The sequence below is a fragment of the Cladophialophora bantiana genome (assembly GCF_000835475.1).
Source record: "Cladophialophora bantiana CBS 173.52 unplaced genomic scaffold supercont1.3, whole genome shotgun sequence".
NCBI classification, from domain to species: Eukaryota; Fungi; Ascomycota; class Eurotiomycetes; order Chaetothyriales; family Herpotrichiellaceae; genus Cladophialophora; species Cladophialophora bantiana.
Genome location: NW_015971577.1, coordinates 787,209 through 808,484, shown reverse-complemented (window position 1 = coordinate 808,484; position 21,276 = coordinate 787,209). Strand labels below are relative to the sequence as shown.

At 52.9% G+C, this 21,276-nt stretch overlaps 10 protein-coding genes across 10 annotated transcripts; 4 read left to right on the top strand and 6 right to left on the bottom strand.

Moving 5' to 3' along the window:
* Positions 1–126: 126 nt before the first annotated feature.
* On the bottom strand, positions 127–964 carry Z519_02205 (uncharacterized protein; the record flags this gene model as incomplete). Its single annotated transcript, XM_016759962.1, has 3 exons — positions 127–666; positions 735–827; positions 914–964. 3 exons carry the CDS (start codon positions 962–964, stop codon positions 127–129), a joined length of 684 nt encoding a protein of 227 aa, XP_016623483.1.
* Positions 965–4,052: 3,088 nt separating this feature from the next.
* Z519_02204 (uncharacterized protein) lies at positions 4,053–5,490 on the bottom strand (the record flags this gene model as incomplete). Its single annotated transcript, XM_016759961.1, has 2 exons — positions 4,053–5,197; positions 5,250–5,490. 2 exons carry the CDS (start codon positions 5,488–5,490, stop codon positions 4,053–4,055), a joined length of 1,386 nt encoding a protein of 461 aa, XP_016623482.1.
* A 1,623-nt stretch (positions 5,491–7,113) lies between these two features.
* Z519_02203 (uncharacterized protein) lies at positions 7,114–9,247 on the bottom strand (the record flags this gene model as incomplete). Its single annotated transcript, XM_016759960.1, has 2 exons — positions 7,114–8,384; positions 9,085–9,247. The coding sequence occupies 2 exons, from the start codon at positions 9,245–9,247 to the stop codon at positions 7,114–7,116; spliced, it is 1,434 nt and encodes a 477-aa protein (XP_016623481.1).
* Positions 9,248–10,812: 1,565 nt separating this feature from the next.
* Z519_02202 (uncharacterized protein) lies at positions 10,813–11,631 on the top strand (the record flags this gene model as incomplete). Its single annotated transcript, XM_016759959.1, has 2 exons — positions 10,813–10,862; positions 10,935–11,631. The coding sequence occupies 2 exons, from the start codon at positions 10,813–10,815 to the stop codon at positions 11,629–11,631; spliced, it is 747 nt and encodes a 248-aa protein (XP_016623480.1).
* Positions 11,632–11,774: 143 nt separating this feature from the next.
* Z519_02201 (uncharacterized protein) lies at positions 11,775–12,671 on the bottom strand (the record flags this gene model as incomplete). The annotated part of the gene is made up of 3 exons (XM_016759958.1): positions 11,775–12,407; positions 12,466–12,577; positions 12,634–12,671. 3 exons carry the CDS (start codon positions 12,669–12,671, stop codon positions 11,775–11,777), a joined length of 783 nt encoding a protein of 260 aa, XP_016623479.1.
* A 404-nt stretch (positions 12,672–13,075) lies between these two features.
* Z519_02200 (uncharacterized protein) lies at positions 13,076–13,582 on the top strand (the record flags this gene model as incomplete). The annotated part of the gene is made up of 3 exons (XM_016759957.1): positions 13,076–13,114; positions 13,176–13,389; positions 13,449–13,582. The coding sequence occupies 3 exons, from the start codon at positions 13,076–13,078 to the stop codon at positions 13,580–13,582; spliced, it is 387 nt and encodes a 128-aa protein (XP_016623478.1).
* Positions 13,583–14,359: 777 nt separating this feature from the next.
* Z519_02199 (uncharacterized protein) lies at positions 14,360–14,961 on the top strand (the record flags this gene model as incomplete). The annotated part of the gene is made up of 2 exons (XM_016759956.1): positions 14,360–14,455; positions 14,539–14,961. 2 exons carry the CDS (start codon positions 14,360–14,362, stop codon positions 14,959–14,961), a joined length of 519 nt encoding a protein of 172 aa, XP_016623477.1.
* A 546-nt stretch (positions 14,962–15,507) lies between these two features.
* Positions 15,508–16,131, bottom strand: Z519_02198 (uncharacterized protein; the record flags this gene model as incomplete). The annotated part of the gene is made up of 1 exon (XM_016759955.1): positions 15,508–16,131. The coding sequence occupies one exon, from the start codon at positions 16,129–16,131 to the stop codon at positions 15,508–15,510; it is 624 nt and encodes a 207-aa protein (XP_016623476.1).
* A 1,582-nt stretch (positions 16,132–17,713) lies between these two features.
* Positions 17,714–19,192, top strand: Z519_02197 (actin, gamma; the record flags this gene model as incomplete). Its single annotated transcript, XM_016759954.1, has 5 exons — positions 17,714–17,720; positions 17,811–17,841; positions 17,988–18,043; positions 18,103–18,905; positions 18,962–19,192. The coding sequence occupies 5 exons, from the start codon at positions 17,714–17,716 to the stop codon at positions 19,190–19,192; spliced, it is 1,128 nt and encodes a 375-aa protein (XP_016623475.1).
* A 473-nt stretch (positions 19,193–19,665) lies between these two features.
* Positions 19,666–20,863, bottom strand: Z519_02196 (homoserine kinase; the record flags this gene model as incomplete). The annotated part of the gene is made up of 2 exons (XM_016759953.1): positions 19,666–20,052; positions 20,225–20,863. The coding sequence occupies 2 exons, from the start codon at positions 20,861–20,863 to the stop codon at positions 19,666–19,668; spliced, it is 1,026 nt and encodes a 341-aa protein (XP_016623474.1).
* Positions 20,864–21,276: the final 413 nt, after the last annotated feature.

Below are 21,276 nucleotides of genomic sequence, written 5' to 3'. Positions count from 1 at the left end.
GGCGGCTTTCAAGAGGCGTGCACTCTACCATATCTATTGACAACTATGGACAATCTAGAGTGCCTTGGAGACATGGATGTTAGCCAGCCGTTGGTTTGAGAACCTTCCGAGACCGTCCCCATCTTGTCATACCACCTGTGAAGGATCATTCTTGAGCACATCCTTCCACTTCTTGGCTATCTCCATGCCCTGTGCCAACGTCCCGACACGCGCATCGATCGCAAAGCCCTGGGCCTCCAAGTCTGCAAGCTCATTCCACAAATTATCCAACGGCAGCGTAAAGCACTCGATATACTCACTCTCCTCCAGCTCGGGCTTGAGATTCTCTTCTTGATTCCTCGGGTCACGCATGTCCACCTCGACGAAGATCATTTTCGTATTTGTATTGCAGAAGCCCGGGTCGTTGAACATCAGGATCCCCTCCGCGGCTTTGGCATCAGCAGGGATGGTGGAGATGTAGCCCGTCTCTTCCTTCAGCTCGCGTATGGCGGCGTCGGTGGGAGATTCTCCCGCGTCGATGAGGCCCGAGGGGACCTCGATGGTGACTTTGTCGACGGCGGGACGGAATTGCTTCTGGAGAAGCAACGAGGGTCCCTTGGAGGATTTAGGGTCGTTGAGGATGGCGACGACACCGACGGCGTCAACTTCCGCGTCCTTGGGTCTCGTCTGTGGTAACTTCTGGTCAACCTTTCCAGCGTTCTCTCCGGGGAGGAAATCTGCGGGATATCATTGACCTGTCGCTCGGCGGATTCCCAGATCCTTTGCTTGCCCGCAGGGTCCTCATACGTGATTTTCTTCAGCGTGATCCATTTCGCCTCGTCGGTTTTCTGGGCTTCTTTCAGCAAAATCAGCCACGGGGCTTTGAGCATGGTGGCACGCTTTGTCGGGACGAGGGAGGGATTGCGACCCTTACCATCGGTTTGACAGAGAGGTTCTTGGCCATTAGCGGCGAGTACGTGGACATTTTGTCTGCCATCTTAGGGAAATACAGACGAAGGACGTTCAAAGGGCTATGACTCGCCCGCCGTATCAACAGAGGCAGACGAAGAGTCAACATGCCATGGCTGCAGGTGGAAGGACGAAACTGCGGCCCGCATCGAGGTTCATGTGAGAGACGAAGCCCAATCGTGAATGACGTACTAGATAACGACAATGTCCAAATTCGGCAAGACGCATTTCTCTTCTCTCCTTCGCAGCAAGGCGAGACGCAGCCTTGTTGGCTGTGAACCGCCTTTGAAGCCTGTTTCGTTTCGATAACTACGACTAATATCCCTTGTAGCATTCTGCTCATGGCACCCAGTCAACCCCCTACAATTTCACCACGAGCTTCTAGGCAGGCGTATACTTTGTTCGCGCCATGCCTAGCAGGGGAGATTTTAACGTATCCCGCGAGAAAAAGAAAAGCATAGCCGTTCAAGAAGATCAAAGGCACCGAATGAGAGAGCAAAGTGGAGAGGGATCACCTCTAAGAGGGGTTTCTTCTGCTGCCAGAAGCCATAGCCATAGTTGTCTAGATTAAGACGTAAGTCGATGGATGGACAAGCCGTGACTGAATGGTAGACCACATCACCCGCCGGGGAGGTTTGCATATTGTTCTCATAGCGTACCCTCCAACGGAATGATGGAAAGGGGTATCCCAGATCCCATCCATGTTCCATCCTGTGTAGATCATGTCCCCGTCCCTACAACAGATCTCCAAATGGCTAGATTGAGCAGTCGTTCCTGTCCGAAAGAACGATGGCTCAGCATCCTTAACTCGAGCAAGTCTCTCCCTTGCCCGGGCCCCATCCATCAGAGAACCAGGAAAGATCTTGGCACCAGCATTCCCACTGTTTCGACAGACCTTTCTCGCAGGTCTTGGTAACTGCGTCCTGAGTGCACTTCAGACCTTTGTTGCTGCAAGTCATAACGCCGTCCCGAGAGCTACGCGGCAGCAAATTAGCATGTTAAATCTCGTTTTTAAAAGCAGGTTGGTAATGGGTATGTTTCTTACCAATTGCAGTAGTCCGCGCAATATTCACCGGTTACTCCAGGGCAGGTAGGACTAGAGATCGTCATAGAGCCACCCGTGATCTTTTGACACGTTGCAGCACAGAGGTCATCAGCATCGTGATTGCCACCAGCGGTCGCGAAGGCAAGGAGGAAGGCGAGGACTGTCACAACGGCTATGCCCTTCATGGTGCTGCGGGAAAGTAGAGGTAGAGACGAGTATTCGTGGGCTAGACGAGAGCGATCAGCGGATGGTCGCATGTCGCATCACGAGAGTAGTGACTTACTAGAGATGCCAGTCAGTTGGATGGTCCAGAAAGCCTCCAAGAGCCAGTGGTGTGCCGAACAGTTTAAAACAGACTGCAGAGGCTGAAAGAGAAAATGTGATTTATAAAAGGCTGAGTGTCACCCGTTTGTAACATTCACAATATGTCACGACTGTGAGCATGAATGTACTCACACTGTCACTGTGTATTTACACACAGGAGCCAGACCAAGCGGCACCGGATGCAGACGTGAATAAACTCAGTGCTATAATGAGTGAGCGCGCTGCATTTGGAATATGTCTTCGTCTTTGGGCCATAAGCCAGCAACGTAGGTTAGACGAAACCAAACTCATTGATTATTCGAAGCTGTCGTTGTTATCTTCAAATAGTAAGCTGCCAGTAACCTCTGACGTGTGGCAACTAGAGTAAGAACTGTTACGACTTGTATGTTTGCCCGTTCTGGAGGTTGACAAGATCATGGGTGTGTGGAGATATAAGCACATCCGCCCACCCTGAACACGGGCATTTTGCGGAGGGATGCTACTGTTCAAGCACGCAGAACTGAACACGACGTGTCAGAGACCACGAGGCCGCATACTGCGTACCATTCTCGCAGTGTAATAGTGATGATGACGATGTCTGAAGGATGGCCATGAATCGCCATTGAGAGAAAAGTTGCTCTGATGTTGCCGTAGTTTATCCGAGCTCACGTGTGACCCCTATTTGTTTCTTTTGACGTCTTCCATGCTTGTTCGGATGTCTTTCTTCATCACAACAGCCATGAATGCGAGAGAACCGACCATTACACTATATCACAATCTGCTGTTGAAAAGGCGGAAACGCATACAATTTACTAATGTCCTTGCTTTCTGAGATACCGTATCGGCGGTTATAGCACCTAAACAGGCCTGCGATAATACGTCTGCAAATGAGGTGACCACTATTTGAAATGTAGTAGCAGTGTCGGTAAAATACTTCAAAAGTACTGTTGACAGTCCTAGGATATGTTTAGGGGTCCGCCATGCACATCTATAGGCATATTATTTGCCTTTGAAGCGGCTATATATTGGAAACAAGAGCATCGGAACAGACAAAATCCCCCGTATTCCGGAAGAAGGATGTTCGGTGCGGCAATCTCAATTTCGTGCGAGTGCTGGATACAACCGCCGTACCATACAACCCTGGATTGAGGAAGGAGGAATCATAAGCAACAAACGTCTAATTCGTGGATTGAACGTCGCCGGTTCGCGCTAAGAGCCTGTTCAGTACGAGAAAAGGTCATTTACTCTACACGGCATGGGTCTGGTCCAAACATACCAATGGACCCACCAGAGAATTGTTGCCTTTATATTTTTATCGTGCCCATTTCCTGTCACACAAAGACCCCCTACCTTCGACTAGGGCGATGACCGAGTCTGACAATTCCTCCTCCACACGCAGTCCAGGCCCTATCAGGTCGAACTAACACCGGGTTAGCAGGCATCAGGGCCTCGATTCGAAACCGATTCTCCTCCTCTTCCTCCTCTGGCATAATCTGGGTCTTGTCAGGACGAACTAACAATAACGGGTTAGCATGCAGCAAGACCCCGATTCGACTCCCGCACCGAACGATTCAGCTGTATAGAACTTGTAGTATAACCGGCCGAGAAAAACCAGCCTCGAAAGGGGCGAGTTTCGCTTATCACAGACCAGAGGTTGACTGTTCTGTGTTAAGTTTTTGCACTTTTCGACGCCTCATATTCATCCATTCTATGTGTTTTTGTGTGATTACATGGCACCGACCCCTTACCCCGTCCTCTACGCATCGGCACCAGTGTCCCGCACTCGCTGATGATACTCCAGCCCCATTTTTGCCAGCTGCACAGCAATCCTATTCTTGATCATCCTGACCTCCTCCGAATCCTCTGCAAATTTGGTCCTCACAAGCATCAGGTTGGCCCAAAACCGCTCCAATCTCGCTTCATCATTCTGTGCATTGGCCCCTGACCGCTCAAAGTGCCCGCCATACATAATAGCCTCTTGCATCTCGATCTCCTCCTTTAACAGATCTCTCAGCCCCCTGGTTGTGTTGTTCTCCATTTGCCACTCAGTTAAGCCATTGATGACTTGTTGATCAGAATAGCTGAGCTGTCGAGGCAGAGGCCAGGGGAGGATTCGCATCTTGATACGATCCCGACGACGGCGATGGTTCAGTGTACCTTTGCTGGGCCGAACCTTGCCGTGACCAGGATTAGGAAGTATTCGATCAATGAAATCTTGATGGCAAATATCTGGATCCAAGCGACAAATGGCTTCCATTTCCCAACCTTCGATCTCCGTGCTGACCTGTTCGGGCATGATATTTGAGAATTTCAACGGTCGGTCGAATGCATTTAAGAGAACCCGACCGTAATTGTCCAACTTGGGGCGGAATTCTTGAGGGGCCTTTTTGCGGCGGTTGTTGATGGGTGTATAGGCCCATTTTCCCAGTGGATACAACATGAAGAGGATCTCAGGACGACCGGAGCACCTGCCGGCTTGCCAATGGCGGTATTGCGGTTGGCGAATGGTGACATTCTCACCGACTTGAAGCCAATGGGCATTGACAGCGAACAAGAAGTGTGTCTCATCGAGCCTGACGTATTTCTCGCCGTTGATTGTCAAGACGTCGACTGCGTATCGAAGACGAGTGTATTCGTCGCTTCGCTTGATCCAAATGACAGGGGGCAACAACAATGGAACGGGAGAAGCTTGATGCATCTCTTGCTGGTCCTGGTATTCTCCCACCGTGCATCGTTGAAGCTTTCCTATTTCGCCGACCTTGAGACTATGATGGTATGAGGGTGCAGGAAGCAGAGGCAAGTTGGCGTTTTGTGGGACCGCAGTCGGGTGGACCAGAGGGCTATCACCATGATGAAGGCGTGATGCCCGAAGAGGAACTTCTTCGACCTTGACTTCCAGATCTATACGTCCTGTGAGAAAACCAGCCTCTAATGCGGACAAACAAGGACCTACCTTCTTCTTGAAACTGGGTTCGCTCATACGACTCTGAATACAGGCCAATCCGCAGGTGGACGGCAAGAGAATCGCCCAATCGCACTTTCTTGGTTGGTAAGACTGCTCTGGCGTATCCGCGATCGTCAATGACCAGTTCAGGAGCACGTGGCCCTTGTTTGAGACGCTTCTTTGTTGGTGGGACTTCCAGGACTGCTCTGGCGTACCCATGCTGATCGATCTCCAGCCTTGAACTGTCCATTTCTGAGAGAAAGAGGTTGCAATGCTTGTGTCTCAAAGATTGTATGTCTGGGTCCTTGTCACAGGACCGTAACAGCATCAACGAGTTGATTCCATGAATCTTTTTCTTTGACCGACTCGTGGTGAGAATTTGTCGTGATATGACTCTACCACGGTGGAAGGCGTGACAGGTGACTTTCTGAGCGATCGGGGCCAAGTCTTGTTGTGAAGGTCTGGTCTACACGGTACATTCATCGCCGTGGCGATGAGGATGCAAGCTGGTGGTCCAAAAATACCAACGCTTTGGCAGGACGTGGATCAGGACGAGAACAATAACGACACGCCCCTCTCAACGGAATGGGCGTGGAAAGTTGATCTTGGAATTGTCTACGAATAACGTCACCTTTGACCCTATCAAATAGATCAATACGCAAGAGGGAGACCACGAAGCAAACCCACAGATGTCGAGCAGTTCCCCTCCAGCGCTGTTGTCCTCCGGCATCAGCCATGGGAATGCTGAAGCATTCACTGACAACGAGCTTGATGAAACACAGATCGAGGGGCATCGTTGCCGCCCTGTGACGGTAGACATGGGATGAAATGTATGTATTCACTGTTCCCATCCTTGGACAAAGAAGGCCAACAGATGCCTTTGCAACTGGTTAAGAGAATACACCTCAGATCGACGAGCACACACACACATGTCTCAGCTCCTTTCTTTGTCCAAAGCCTTTGCGCGCACAAGAGCAGAGGAGCCAGCTGATACATGTCAAGAATCCCCGTGGGTAACAAATCCCCAAACAGCATCATGAAGCGATTTAACCAGCGAGAAGGGTCGCGGGGCCCCGGAGAGGTGTGAAATCGACTTACAATATTAGCTATTGGCACTGATGAAGACACGACAGATGACGGCGTCACGCCGGATACGAAAATAAGACAGTTACCGTCTTCAACGTTTGTGCTCCGACGGGATATAAAAATGAGGTGTGTTGAATATAGGGTAGGTCACCGGGCCGCAGAAATAGCTGAGTTTGTCATCGTCAGCGCTCTGCTCTTTACGGGAGGGAGGCAACATATAACCTTACTAGGTAACTTATCCATCCCTGTGATTTCTTCTCCCACAGGACGTCTCCCGCCCCACAGGATAAGGGGATAAGGGCAAGTCGTTTGTTTGCTCAACTGAAAGGTCTGGCTAGACATAGCGATCATCCGCGCGAAAACCCCAAATACCCAAGCACGCATCCATATATAGAGAGATGTGAAAGAAGTGAGGGGGGGGGAGGGGTAAGAATAGCTTGCTTCCTTGCTGATAGTAGCCTCTCTTCTGGCTCCGGAGACTATATAGGCAAGGAAAGAGGCAGTAAGTTAGATGCTCGGCCTTGACCACTGCAGCTTGCTTGCGGGCTGCCAAGCGAAACTACTGACCAGTACATTGATAGCATAAATACAGAAAAACAGCGGGCTAAGAAAATAACCAGAGCAAAATTACAGGTGGAACTTGCATGATGTTTGTAGTTGACTTTTTCTCATTCAAATTCGTCCAATCGTTTTGACAATACATTAGGGGTTTTATGTTTTAAAGAGGACCATTATAGACAACTGGCGGTCCCGCAGCGACAATAACCACACCGCCGATAGCGACAATTTAGTAGTTGTGCGAAGGCGGGAGATGGCCTGGCCGGTAAGGCACTCTGCCTTCCATGCGTTGATGAAGAGGGACCTCTCGATCCGTGCCGCGATAGCCTCCCTGCCCTCCTTGCGGTTGCGGTTGCGGTGGCGCGGGTGTGGGGCTTTGTCCAGGCAACTCATAGGACTCTTGAGCCGAGGGCACTGAGGGCGCGGAAGGCCCCGAGCGTCCTGAAGGTGCTGACGGTTGCCCGGACCAGTACCCATCCTGGCCCATATTGGCATGTTGGTAGCTTTGGTGCGACATCGGATTGGAGACTTGGTCGTCCGGGAGTTGGTAGATGTTTCTCTGGTCTTCGGGTAGTTCGTTGAGGTTGCCGAAGTAGCCACCCGCAGCTGCGTTAGGAGGTTGTGGTGGGTATTGGCCGCCCGGTGGATATTGGTTGTTACCCTGTGAGTACTCGCTCTGATCGGAGACGGACATGTGGGAAGAGCCCTGATTGGGAGGGGGCGAACTAGAAGCCTGGTATCTCATGGGTACCACGCCGGGCGGGATAAGTCGGTCTGGAGATCGAGGAGGAGGAATGGGAGGGGATGGGAGCTCTGACCGCGTGTCTGAGGGGTTCGAGGCGTCACGGTACCGTGATGAGACAGCGGCCACGGCTCCCATTCCCGCCGCTGCGCCGCTTGCACCTCCGATGCCGAGCCCTGTCATACTAGGCAAGGGTTCATCTGAATACTGATCGTTTGAGTAGGAATTTCGTTTCCTCCGCCGCCTCATGTACCAGCTATACCAGCCACCGAAGATGGCGGCAGCTAGAACAACGATACCCACTCCAGCCCCTATACCAGCTTTGGCACCTGTCGACAGACCTGAGCTGCCGCCGCCGCCGCCGTTTGATGGAAGGAGAGTCGGGGCACTTCCTGGAGTGCTTGTGAAGGTTGCTGGTGCCACAAGTGTGGTGGCGGGATTCGTTGCTATCACGACGGATGTGATGGTGGTGTAGCCTGGCTGTCCATTTTGGGTGGTTTGGAGAACCTGGGTGATATACGACGTGGTAGTGGTATAGGAAATTGAAGTGCTCGAAGTGGTTATAACAACTGGCGTTTCACTGGTGCTTGTGGTGCTGGATTCGGACGTGGAAGATGATGTTTCGGAGGCGGATTCCGTGCTCGATGACGAAGTTGAAGGAGTGGTGTATGTTGAAGAGGTTACGGGCAGGGGACTCGGAGTGGTTGTTGAAGTGGTGGTGGTGGTGGTCGGGATCGGGGAAGGGGAGGTGGTTGTTGCTGAGGAAGTTCAAGGTTAGACGGAGCCTACATGGATAATACGCTCATAGGCACGGCGGCTAACCGCATGAACACGAAGACCAAAAGCAGAACAAACAGAGACTCACTAGTAGTACTGCTTGGAATCGGCGAAGTGGTAGTCGTAGTGGTGGGGGAGGGGGAAGACGTCGTTGTTGACGACGTTGTTGGTGGAAGGGAAGAGGACGTTGTGGTAGGGGAAGAAGTGGTAGGAATAGGGGTGGTAGCTAAGGTTGAAGGGGACGTATAAGCGGAGGTTGACAAGCTAGGGGAAGTGGACAACACGATGGGAAAGGACGAGAGAAGACCACTTGAAGGAGTGCTGGTGCTACTGGTAGTGGAAAGTGTAGAGGGGGAAGTGCTTGTGATGGTGCTGCTGCTGGAAAGGGTAGAGGGGGAAATACTTGTCGTGCTGCTGCTTGACGACGTAGAGGGGGTAATACTTGAGGTACTGCTGGTTGTGAAAAGAGTGATTGAAGTAGAGCTGGTCGTCGAAGGAGGTAAGGAGGAAGTGCTGGAGGAGGTTGAGGTGATGGGAGGGGTGGTGGTAGAAGGCGACGTCGTGAAGCTTGTGGTAGCTGCCACGAAGCAAATGTTATAAGAGCAGACTTGCGAGAGCAGTTGATGCAAGGCTGAAGCGGCGAGAAATTCAACAGCGGAAATACAGCACGGATCAACTTACTAGAACTGAACGTAGTTGTGGTGGTAGAAACAATAGTACTTGTTGTCGTCGTCGGGGACGATGTCGTCGAATCTGTGGTTGAACTGGGCAGCGTCGAGGTGGTCTCTACGACACTCGAGGTAGCAGACGCCAGGTCCGTCGAAGTAGAACTTGAGTCACTCATGGCTGCACAGGGCGGCGATTGCGCCGCACAGAGTATACAGCGACGACAGTGATATCGTCCTTGGACAGGCGGGGCAGCCTGGGTACAACGGTAAGGCTGACAGAGGAAGAAGAAAAGGAACTGAGAAAGAGCGGGACGGCGAGGTCTTGAAGCATCGACCAAGGAAAAGCATGGGGCCAAGCTAGCAGCTTTACAGACCATGGGCCAGCTGCCTGTGAGGTGTATCTGCACGATCACACCGCAGAGCAGACGTCGTTGGTAGCCTTACCAGGGAAAGCGGGGTTCTTTTTTCAGCTCCCACCACGGTGAGATACGAGGCCATTGGGGGGGTCGAGAAGGGTGTGATCCTGAGGGCTGCCAGCTTCTTGGAGCTGGCCCTTCGCACGGCTTATGGCCGAAAGTGTTAGCGGGCGAGATGCAAGCAGGCGAGAACAAGCAGAATTGTCGGCAAGGCGTGGTGGTGAGGGGCCAATGGGACAATAGCGGGATGGACGGATACCCTAAGAAAGGCCCAAGACACGGCCATGGACGCCCTTCTGCGTGGCGAGGTTGATCTTGCAAAAGAGGCCAGAAGCGAGAACTCGAGGCAAAAGGGTTCAATACGAGCAAATTAAGCGAGCCATGCCGGCTGTCAAGCATTTGCCACGGCTCATGATGACGGTCAATACGGGGTCCGACGAGGAAGGTCGAAGTGAGATGGGCTCGGTCGGCCAAATGATGCCAGATAGAGGGGCATTGAGGGGATTCCTGCGAGCTGAAAATAGAGGAGGCTGGGGATTGAGGCTCTTAGACACTGATAGGGAAGGAGAATAAGCTTGCAGATGCAAGGGGAAGAACAGGAACAAGATCGGCAGAGCAAGAGGGGACGGAGTAAGCGATGGTGGTGAGGGATGGAGAAAAGAGATAAAATGGAGTTGGAGATGGAGAGAGAATTGAACAAGTGAGAATAGCATTACTATTACCGACCATTCGCTACAGGCAAGCAGGTACTTACTTAGGTGCTGTGGTACCTACCGAGGACTACGGAGTATATCTAATATGTTTACTCACCGACCCTTCACTTCCACCTCACCCTGTACTACACAACAGAACTCGATGCAACGGCGACCTCCGCCCAACCGTCCACATTCTCTTGTTGAATGCTTCACGTGGCACCATTAAACCCACACGAGGCTGCGGCTGCGACGTCATGTTGACTCACAGACCAATCGTCGGAAAAAGGCCTTCAGTTTGCCAAATGCCCACAGTCACACGCTTCCCTCTCAACCAGTTTGCGCATAAATTCGCACAGCGTTTCCACTAGCAATTTGTAGGTCTGAACTGTTCTGAACTGAACTGAACTGAACTGTGCCCTGGATCGTTCCTTTCTGTGTTGACTCGTCGGCTCCAGCTGCGTTCATTCTCTTTCAAGACTTCATCCTCCACCCACTCCAACTCCGACATAAATATCGGTCACACTTAACACACTAGCCACCCTTTCCATCTTTGCTTCGAATATTTCGCTGCTCCAGCCCGCGGAGTCTGTCTGTTCATCTCTATCTGTCTCCCAATCAAACTGCCGTATGATGCCGACCGCCCGGGAAAACGGAGGGGCGGATCCCGTCGTCTGCGTTTTGTGCGTCGCGAACACGGTCTCCCATTTGTTAACTCAAAATTTCCAGAAGGATCACTGACAGATTTCTTCAAGTTGTGCCTCTTCACCAGGAAAAGACCCCGTCCATCTCCAATCAGCGCAAAAACTAGGTCAATCTCTGCATAAGGCCGGCTATAAGCTCGTCTACGGTGGAGGGACCATGGGTATTATGGGCGAGTTGGCCAAAACCCTCGTCTCCCTTTCTGGTCCCCAATCAGTGCACGGCATCATTCCTCGAGCTTTAATCCGCTCAGAACAAGACCCTTCCGTCCGCAGCGAGACGAGTCGGTATGGATCAAGAAAGGTGGAGCGGACCATGTCCTCGGAGGAACTGCAGCGGATTGATAGTATTGAGGACCCAGATAAACACATTGTGCCCGAGTCCGAGTTTGGAAGGACCACCATTGTCCCAGACATGCACACTCGAAAACGCATGATGGCCAATTCGGTGGAAGCGGGTGGCCTCGGTTCAGGCTTCGTGGCCCTGGCAGGCGGATATGGTACCGTGGAAGAGGTCATGGAGATGGTTACTTGGAATCAGTTGGGCATCCATCAAATCCCCATCATTCTGGTCAATATCAATGGCTATTGGAATGGATTGTTGGAATGGGTCAAGACGGCAATAAGAGAAGGTTTCGTGGGCGAAGGAGCTGCCAACATCTTGGTCGAGGTTCAGAGCACAGATCAGGTCATTGACGCGTTGCACGGCTATCAGGTCGCCCCTGGGAGGTATAAGCTGGACTGGTCATAGATCGGAAAATGGAGTATAATGGAAACTCTTCATTCCCACCAATCTGGCCTTGCCGCCTCCGTGGGACTCCCTCGAATTGCCATTGTGGCAGCCTAATAGTACTCCAAACGCCGTGTAATAATGCGTACCCATCGATGCTTTTCCTATGAATCTGTTTCCATGGCATCTCCACCTTCTGTGGCCGTCGACTCCACGCTTGCCTCGAGCAAAGGCCCAATGTCCTGTCCATCGTAGAGCTTGAAGGCTTCCAGTTTCTTCCTGCCATCTTTCTCTCCCATGCCTATCACGGCCAGACTGGTGTTGTCCACCGTGAGTTCCTTGTCTTGCGCCAGAGACTCCTTCAGTGCAAGCAGGGCATGTTTGATCAACTCCTCACGACTGCAATCCGCAAATTTATCCAAATGTCTCTCGAGGTACGTTCGAGCCATCTGACTTCGTGCTCCAATCGCACAAGCCAGCATCTCCTGGGTCATTCCAGACGGAGAGAACTCGAACAAATGGGGTCCCAGCTCATCCACGCCCGCAACCAACAGCCCCACGCCGTAGGGTCTTTTGCCATAGTGTTGCGTGTTTGTCTGAGCTCTATCACCAATCATATTCACGATGCGCTCGACGGGTATGGGACGGCCGTAGGTCATTTTTGAGGCGAGCGACTGCTGTTTCATGAAGTTGGAAAGAACGCGAGCGTCGGAAGCGAGACCGGCCAGGGCCACTCCTAGGTGATCATCGACACCGACTACCTTTTTCTGATACGAGGACAGTTCTTCTGCGTTCCGCTATAGACAGTATGAGCGGCTGATATTTGTAAGGGCAAAGCTCTTTGGGGGTTCAGACCTTGAGGGCAGTGAGGACGACATGTTTCTTGCTGACAACTCCGACGACGACCGATCCCTGCTTGACGGCCTCTTGAGCGTATTCGACCTGGAATATCCGGCCCTGAGGCGAACTGCGAATGAATTAGTATTTCGGGCATGGGGGCGTGTTGTCGCTAAGCAGCCTCACAAAGTGACGGAGTCATTGTCGTAGTTATTTCTGAACATCTTGATTGCACGTTATGCAGAGTAATGGGACCGGAGCATGAAAAGAGAAATAGAGGCCGAGTTGTGGGAGTTGGATGTGTTTGAAATAAATCAATGAAACCAGGCACTTGCAGACGCGCAAACTCCAGGTTCTCGCAATTCATTGCGGAGGAGCTTCGGCGCCCAGCCACAGCGACTTCCAAGCATCCCTCATCAGACGGCCGATCCTTTGACCACCCAACTCATTTCTCCATGAAATCGATATCAGTCTCTCCGACCTCAACTATCCGGCTCCCTTTCGCTTCGAGCCACACTTTCGATTCTTCCGACCTCCCAATCCCCGAGTTGCAGCGCTGCAGTTGCGCAAGCGTCGAGAGAACTACAATCAATAGCCTTTCCACCCAATCTTGCCTCGACCCATGACCATGACGGCCGGGTTGAAAACGATTATTGCGCTCTCCTTTGTATGCACACCGCATGGTCCCAACATGTTCAACTTACAGCGCGTGGCTGATAAGCTACTAGGTCCTTGCCATCGGATTCCTCCTCGTCATCCTCTCCGCCGCGTTGTTCCATAACTTCCTCACCCTCCTCGTTGTCGCAACATATGTGTTAGCGCCCCTGCCAAACTGGGTGGCAGGAAGATGTGCCAATGCGGATGATTTTATCGAGAACAATTCCGGGGCTTGGATAGACCTGGGTCGCTTTGCTACGGGATTTCTCGTGCTTATGGGTATCGGTACGTTTCAACACACGGATGGGGATTGATCACATACACTGACAGGCATCACACGACAGCCTTGCCGGTACTACTTGCGCATTCTGCTCTTATTCAAGTCCCAGCCATGGTCATGTCCATTGTGGGCGGGTTGCTGATATATGGCACCATCATCAGCTTCACCCAATTTTTCAAGGAGGAGCAGGACTTTTAAAACGAAGCGCATACAAAGACTTTGGAGGATCTGGATGCATATTCAAGGCGTCATGAATCGGGTTGGTCTAACAGATACTACTCTACCTCGTACAATGTTGGACGAAAAGATACACAGTGGAGGTTGTTCTGCCCTACGGATCACGCAAGCGAAATTTGGAACCCGTATATTTGTATCGATGTGAGTCGGGGTTAAATCACAGGATTCTTCCCAATGAGATTGATTGACTGGCCGTTCTTTCTTTCTCTGATTAAAAGTCGCATCCACAATATTCGTGCATCAGTCGAGGCTAAACTTCAGCCCATGCGTCGCCGCGTGTGTTTCCACGTCACGACCCTGCATGTGTCTCTGCGGCCTGCAGCCCTGGACAAGATTTCAGGACTCCATAGTCTACCTAGCATTGACCCCGGCCTCATGGCCATCCTATCAATTTGGTTCGGACAATGGGCAACTGGCGCCTATCTGGGCGACGAGACTGACGAGGCTCAGGGCGCAAGGCTCCAGCGGGCTCGTCGGAAGAATTCCCCGGGTGGTTCGTTGGTTCTCGGCATCTATCCACCCAGCCTGCGAATTACGAACAGTGGGCCTTCCCTTCCAACGCTCTGATTCTTAGCAGCTTCCACTCCTGCGTCCGCGGGCAGGCAGGACATTCTATCCCATTGTGTTTCTCACGAACAACCCAAGCATCTGACTAGAAAGATATACGACTACGCACCATTGCACCCGCCCTGTCTGTCCGCTCCCTCCGTTGTTGAAGAATTACTAGTCCTTTCTACGATGTCGACCTCGCAGCGCCTCTTCCGCTTCTCCAAGCCGGCCTGGCTTAACAGCGCCAACACCAGAACCGCCGGCGTCTACATCGCTGGCGCCCTCGTATGTCTAACTTGCGCCTTTTCTTTTTCTCTTCTTCCTCTCTGCTCCCAAGGCCTTGACTAATGCATGGCGGGTCAACACAGTTCTCGCTCGGCTTCTTCTTCTTCGTCGACGCCAGCGTCTTCTCCAAATCCCCCCTCAACGGCAGCACCGTGCACATCAATTTTGTCGACTGGATCCCCCTGATCTGCTCCGCGCTAGGCATGCTCGTCATCAACTCGATTGAGAAGTCTCGCCTCTCGGCGGACAGCTGGTCATACAGCGGCAACGGCGTGGCCTGGAAGGCCCGCACCGTCTTGTTTCTGGGCTTCGCCCTGATGGCCGGCGGGCTCGCGGGCAGCGTCACGGTCATGGTCCTGAAGTATCTGTTCAAGGACTACGCGCTGCAGACCGTGTATATGGGCGTTGCCAATGTCGTGGCCAACGGGCTGGTGATGCTGAGCTCCGTGGTCTTGTGGGTGAGTCAGAACATGGAGGACGATTATACATATACCTTGCAGCTGTGAGGACTGCTGCGATGGCGCGACAAGGGAGACGAACGCCGGGAAACTGTGTGAGTTGCAGGAAAGGCTCCATCCATGCAAGGCTGAGAAACGTGAACGCAAGGCAAGGCAGAGCAAAAGGCACGGTCACAACGGCAATATGGCGTATCCATATCACGGCGGTCACGGGGGCTAATAAAGTCTGTACTTGTATCGGCAAAACCCAAGGTATCGTTCCTTGTATCTTTGTTCTGTTCTGGGGCGGCCAAAGTCTTTTGACCCTCAGCTATCAAACTTTGGAGGGAACCCGATGGAATGCACACATGTGCGGCTTGCTTGTCCAAGTTTGCCGCCATCAAGCCGCCACCTGATTTCTCTTGCTGGAACTACTTGTACTTGTTAATAGGCTGGACCGAGATTCCCTCTTAGTGGTGGCGTGATGGCTCATTTACTGGAGGGGACATCTTGCCCCCAGCGCCCTGGAATCTTTGAGTCCTGCCGGCCCTCCTCTACAGGACCCATGTACTTGTTCGTATTGCCACTTGAAATCTCTTCGCCCACGCCCATAGCTCAGTCCCTATCTCTGAGCTTGCCCATAATGGCATCAATCACATCCATATCCGCCGCCGAGAGGTGGTCTGGTCCGACAATATCCTTCGGCAGCCGCCTTACGGCCTCGTTCATGGCGGGTTGGTAGTTTCTGATGCCCGAGCTAAGGGCGTACACGGCCTTTTTTCGAACACTCTTGTCCGCGTCATCGAGGGAGACCTGGACGAGCCTCTCGATGCCGTTTAGGGCCAAGAGTCGCTCTTGGGCCTTTACATTGTTCTGGACCGCGGTGCCGATGCACCAGGCCGCCATGCGCCGCAAGTCAGCCGAGTGGCTCTCCAGTTGCGCCAGCAGTGGCGTCCAAAGGCCCAGGGGTTCCATGTTGTTGGCATTATCAATGTTTTCGACCAGTTGTTCGAGGTTGTCGAAGGCCGTCATTTTGGCGTCGTGCGTGACGTCCGGATCGGAGGAGCCGATGATGGCCATGGCTTCTCGCATCAAGTCGGCGTCGCTTGGACCGCCCAGCAACGCGCGCAGCACATCAGCTGATAGTCCTCTGGGTTCTCTGACCGGCTGCTCTGGGTTTCGACCAGCATCCGAGTTCTCGATACTCCATTGTAAGAGAGAGTTCAGTCCAGGATCCATATTTGGGAGTCGACGGTGAGGGATGGATCAATTTTCAAAACAGAGAGCGGCTCTAATAGTTTTCCAACGCGTTGCTGTGATCAGAGGGCACGATTTAATCCAGACTTTCATTAGAATGATTGTTCACAGTCTTCTTATGAGGTTGGGAAAATGGGAGGGAATGGCCAATCACGGGCCAGTACGTTCCAGAACCTACTGGCACCAGCCGGGATCTTCGTGCAGAATCGAGGCCTCCAGGGCTGCGAGAATGAACTGAAGGGCGCATCAAAGGGGTCACTGAACTGGATCGAGGACTATTAGAGGGTCGAAGGCGGGCCATCTCTCTTTACCGTGTACCTGTACTTGTAGCCATTGTTGCCTCTGAAAAGTCTAGAGAATTCAAGAGCAGACAGTTCGATTAATGGCGGTGACTATTGCCGACGGCTTCGGTGGCTGTGCATCTGAAACGCTGGCTAATTACCCCGCGATATGTGGCTGGCAACCTTTGACGCACAAAAAACACACCAGTTTAAACAAAGAATAAATACCGAGTACCCGGGACTGGTGCCTGGTGGTTAGCAAAAGTGTGTGGCTTAGTGGTTGGGGCTGTTTCGCCACAAGGACGGACCGGGCCCATCTTTCGTGTACCTCGTCCTCGAACGGGTGTCTTACTACCAAAGGACAGAGTGTGCCCTACTTGCACCACGAGGACTGTCTACAGTACTTGTTCAAAGGACACCGTGCTTGGTAGATGTCAGAGGCCTGTCGATGGCGGGGCCGAAAAAGCACTTTGTGCTCTTGGTAGTATCGAGAAGCCCCAGGAAAATGCTGGATCCGTCATCTCTATCATCAGCCTCCCAAACCCGGCCCGTGTTGAGAGCGTCAAAGCCAGTTCTTAGGGTGTTGCTGGGGGTTGATCAGGCCAGCCTTGGCCAGGATTGCAGCTGCCTGTTGCTTCGAGGCGGCAAGGGGGGAAGGTGACGAGGCTCTTCCGTCGGTGAGGGAGCCCATATTGCGTGGCCATAGCGCCACTCGTGGAGAAATGGCATGAGCTTGAGAATCTTGGTACCTGCTGGACCCAGCTCGCCAGTACTTAGTAGAGGTAGTCAGATGAAATATCTCATATCCCGCCTCCCCCATTCACGCAAAACTGTTCCAGGAGGCGGTCGACCCAGCCTGTCTCTCTGTCTTCGCCTTCTTCTACCAAAAGGTATTTGAGTCTCGCTGCCGCCCCTTGCCCGTCGATCAGAGCAAGCCCAGTACATCTTCGGTCCTGATCCATAATCAAGGCTTACAACTGCTAGGGAGCTGGCTAGGAATCTTTTCCTTCACCGAAACGCGCAGACTTGACCCGAACTGGTCTTGGCGCCTCGCAGCTGCCCGATTTAGCCCACCGCAGCCCACCGCCCAAACCACAAACCACCGCTACTTCATCTTACCCTCCTCACTTCTCGTCTCCATCTTCATCCCTTCTATCTATCCAATCTCCTTGCTCGTCTCTTCGAAGGCCATTTCTACCTTCGACACTCCGAGCCTTTTCATATTTCGCCCGTTCTCACTTCTGTCCATCACCCCTCACCTCGTCCTTCAATAATCCGTCACAATGGAGGGTAAGTAAGCCAAATTCAGCCCTACATCAGTTGCTTTTGAACACAGTTTTCCATCTCGGACTCCGTACTGATATGCCTTTCGTCGAACAGAAGAAGTTGCTGCGCTCGTCATTGACAATGGGTAAGCGCCCTGTCCTGAACCTGGGTCCTCTCTGCCTGCGGTCATCTACAACATCCCTTGGGACACGCGAGCTCCAATTGCGGGTGCCTCGGAAGAGGAGGATGTCAGCGCGATTGTGACCAAGATACTGACAATAATTTCTTCAGCTCTGGTATGTGCAAAGCTGGCTTTGCTGGCGACGATGCGCCTCGGGCTGTCTTCCGTAAGTGTGCCCTGCCCCGCACTGAACCGGGACGACAAGAGTCTAACAGACGGTAACAGCATCTATCGTCGGTCGACCTCGTCACCATGGTATCATGATCGGTATGGGTCAGAAAGACTCGTACGTCGGCGATGAGGCCCAGTCCAAGCGTGGTATCTTGACCCTGCGATATCCCATCGAACACGGTGTCGTGACGAACTGGGACGACATGGAAAAGATTTGGCACCACACTTTCTACAACGAACTTCGTGTCGCCCCCGAAGAGCACCCCGTGCTCTTGACCGAAGCCCCCATCAACCCCAAATCCAACAGAGAGAAGATGACACAGATCGTCTTCGAGACTTTCAACGCACCCGCCTTCTACGTTTCCATCCAGGCCGTCCTCTCTCTGTATGCCTCGGGTCGCACAACTGGTATTGTGTTGGACTCTGGCGACGGTGTCACCCACGTCGTCCCCATCTACGAGGGTTTCGCTCTTCCTCACGCCATCTCCCGTGTTGATATGGCTGGTCGTGATTTGACCGACTACCTGATGAAGATCCTGGCTGAGCGCGGTTACACCTTCTCCACCACTGCCGAGCGAGAAATCGTCCGAGATATCAAGGAGAAATTGTGCTACGTCGCCCTCGACTTCGAGCAAGAGATTCAGACCGCTTCCCAGAGCTCTAGCCTGGAGAAGTCTTATGAGCTTCCTGACGGTCAGGTTATCACCATCGGGAACGAGCGGTTCCGAGCCCCTGAGGCCCTCTTCCAACCAAGCGTTCTTGGTCTCGAGTCCGGCGGTATCCACGTCACTACCTTCAACTCCATCATGAAATGCGACGTTGATGTTCGAAAGGACTTGTACGGCAACATTGTCATGGTAAGTCACGCACTCTGGTCGTCTAATTGGCTCGATTACTAACGGCCCTTCTACAGTCTGGTGGTACTACCATGTACCCAGGTATCTCCGACCGCATGCAGAAGGAAATCACGGCCCTCGCTCCATCGTCCATGAAGGTCAAGATCATTGCTCCTCCTGAGCGCAAATACTCCGTTTGGATCGGTGGTTCCATTTTGGCCTCTCTTTCAACCTTCCAGCAGATGTGGATCTCCAAGCAGGAGTACGATGAAAGCGGCCCTTCCATTGTCCACCGCAAGTGCTTCTAAACTCTCTTCGAGCATCGGGTATGCTTGGACTTGAATGCAACGCAGCAATTTTCTAGAGTGAGCTGTCAACGAGAACAAAGGCATGATGAATTGAATGGCACGCGGAGCATAGATTGTGGAAACCAAAGGCGACGGGGAGGGACCGGAAGTGCTCCTGCACAGCACAGAGGCGTGTCTGAACATCTTCAGGACACTTGAGTCATTGAAGTTTGTACCGGGACAAATGTAACATCTTCAATGAGTATCGTCATTCCAGATAGTGTCTAGAACGCAATGCCAGCAAGCTTAGGTCTTCCCCATATGTTCGCTGCTATGTGCAAAAGCGGTACCTTGGAGCGATTTAGAGCTTCGTACGTGTCCATGTCTCCACGATATCCATTCCGGCATACTTTTCCAAGAAGCAAAGTCCGATTCTGATATCGGGCCAAAACCGCGATTCTGTGCCTTCTCTCTCTTGAACGCCCCCGGGCGGGTCAAGCCGTGCTGAGCTCTTTCCGATACATCAGCACATCCCCGGGCACCTCCTGCACGGTAGCTCCATCTTCAGCAGGCTCCAAGACTCTCCACTCACAAGTAATGCCTTCCTCGCCGAACTTGCTAATGATAACGTCGGCGATACTCTTGAAATTCTCCGTCGCGAGCGCCAATATCGTTGGTCCAGCGCCGGACAAGCATATACCCAGCAGGCCCGGGTGGGTCTGGGGGGACATGGAGGACAGGATGGACGGTAGGGCCGGGATGAGGCCGGCGCGGTAGGGTTGATGGATCCTGTCTTGCATGGCGGAGTAGATGAGGGACGGGTCGGGTGGGGAGTCGGAGAGGACGGTGGTGAGCAGGGCGATACGTTGAAGGTTGAAGATCTATGTACATTCCCGAGTACAAACCCCCCGCCAATATCAGTCCTCGTTCGTCTGCTTTCGGGGTTTTGGTCTTGGGTATTCCCCGGTCTCGCACGTGTAGCGGTCTTGGTTGGAAACGGGGAAAGAATAAACATTTTGGAGGGGGGACTCTATAAAGAAAGACTCGACTCACCATGTCCTGTCGGGAATACTCCTTGGGTAACACCTCCCTGGCTTTGGCCGTGCTGACCTCAAAGTCCGGGATGATTGCCAACGCCTTGATTTCCTTGGCCCAGTTGAATCTCCTGTAGTGGCCGATATTCTCGGGCGGGATGGGCGGTATGAGGCCCGTGTCGATTCCACCGGCCGGCTGGGGGAGTACTTCTGAGAGCGGGACCTCCTTCCGCGCCATGTCGACGGGGTCGAGCTCGTTGAGATATGTGCCCACGAACCCGCCGTAAAGGGCTGCGGCGACGTTGTCCGGGTGCCGTTCGACCATGAGGCAGAAATCCAGCAGACGTGGCTTGGGGAGGTTCAGGTTGCCCACGACGTTGCCGAGGAGCACGCCGCCGACGACGGCGGCACCTGACGACCCCAGCCCCCGACCGAGCGGGATCGGGTTGTGGATGTGCACGTGCGTCTGCGTGGGGAACTCGTGCTGCTCGTGGCAGCGCAGGACATACAGGGCTGTGCGGGTGAGGAGGTTGTTTGCCGGGTTCAGGTCAATGTCCTCGGCGCCGACGCCCGTGTATGTGACGGTGCAGTTGAGCGGGTTTGTTGAGGGGTCTGGTGGTGCTGAGCGGTCGACGCTCACGCGGATCTCGAGGTACATGGACAGTGCTAGGCCGATCACATCGAATCCTGGGCCTATATGGCACGGAGAGAGAGGGAGAGAGGGGATCAGAATCAGAATGACAACGACAATGAAAATGAGGTTGTAGGATGGACGAAGGGCGGCGTAACACACGAATCCCCCCTCAAAAGAAACACAAGGCTGAGCTGAAACTTACCTATGTTGGCTGAGGAACACGGTACCTCTACCTCGCTGTTAGCTTGGTTGGTACGAGTATTGTCTCTGCAAGGCCTGGACTTACTTATGAGATACATGGCGAGTAGCGGTCCGCCCAGGGGAACCTCGAGGGGTTTTGATTCGAGTAGTGGCAGTCGTGTGGCAGTGGGTGTACCGAGTAGATATGTCGGAATGCCACTTTATTTATTCCCCGCTCTGGTCTCTTCCCTCTTGTC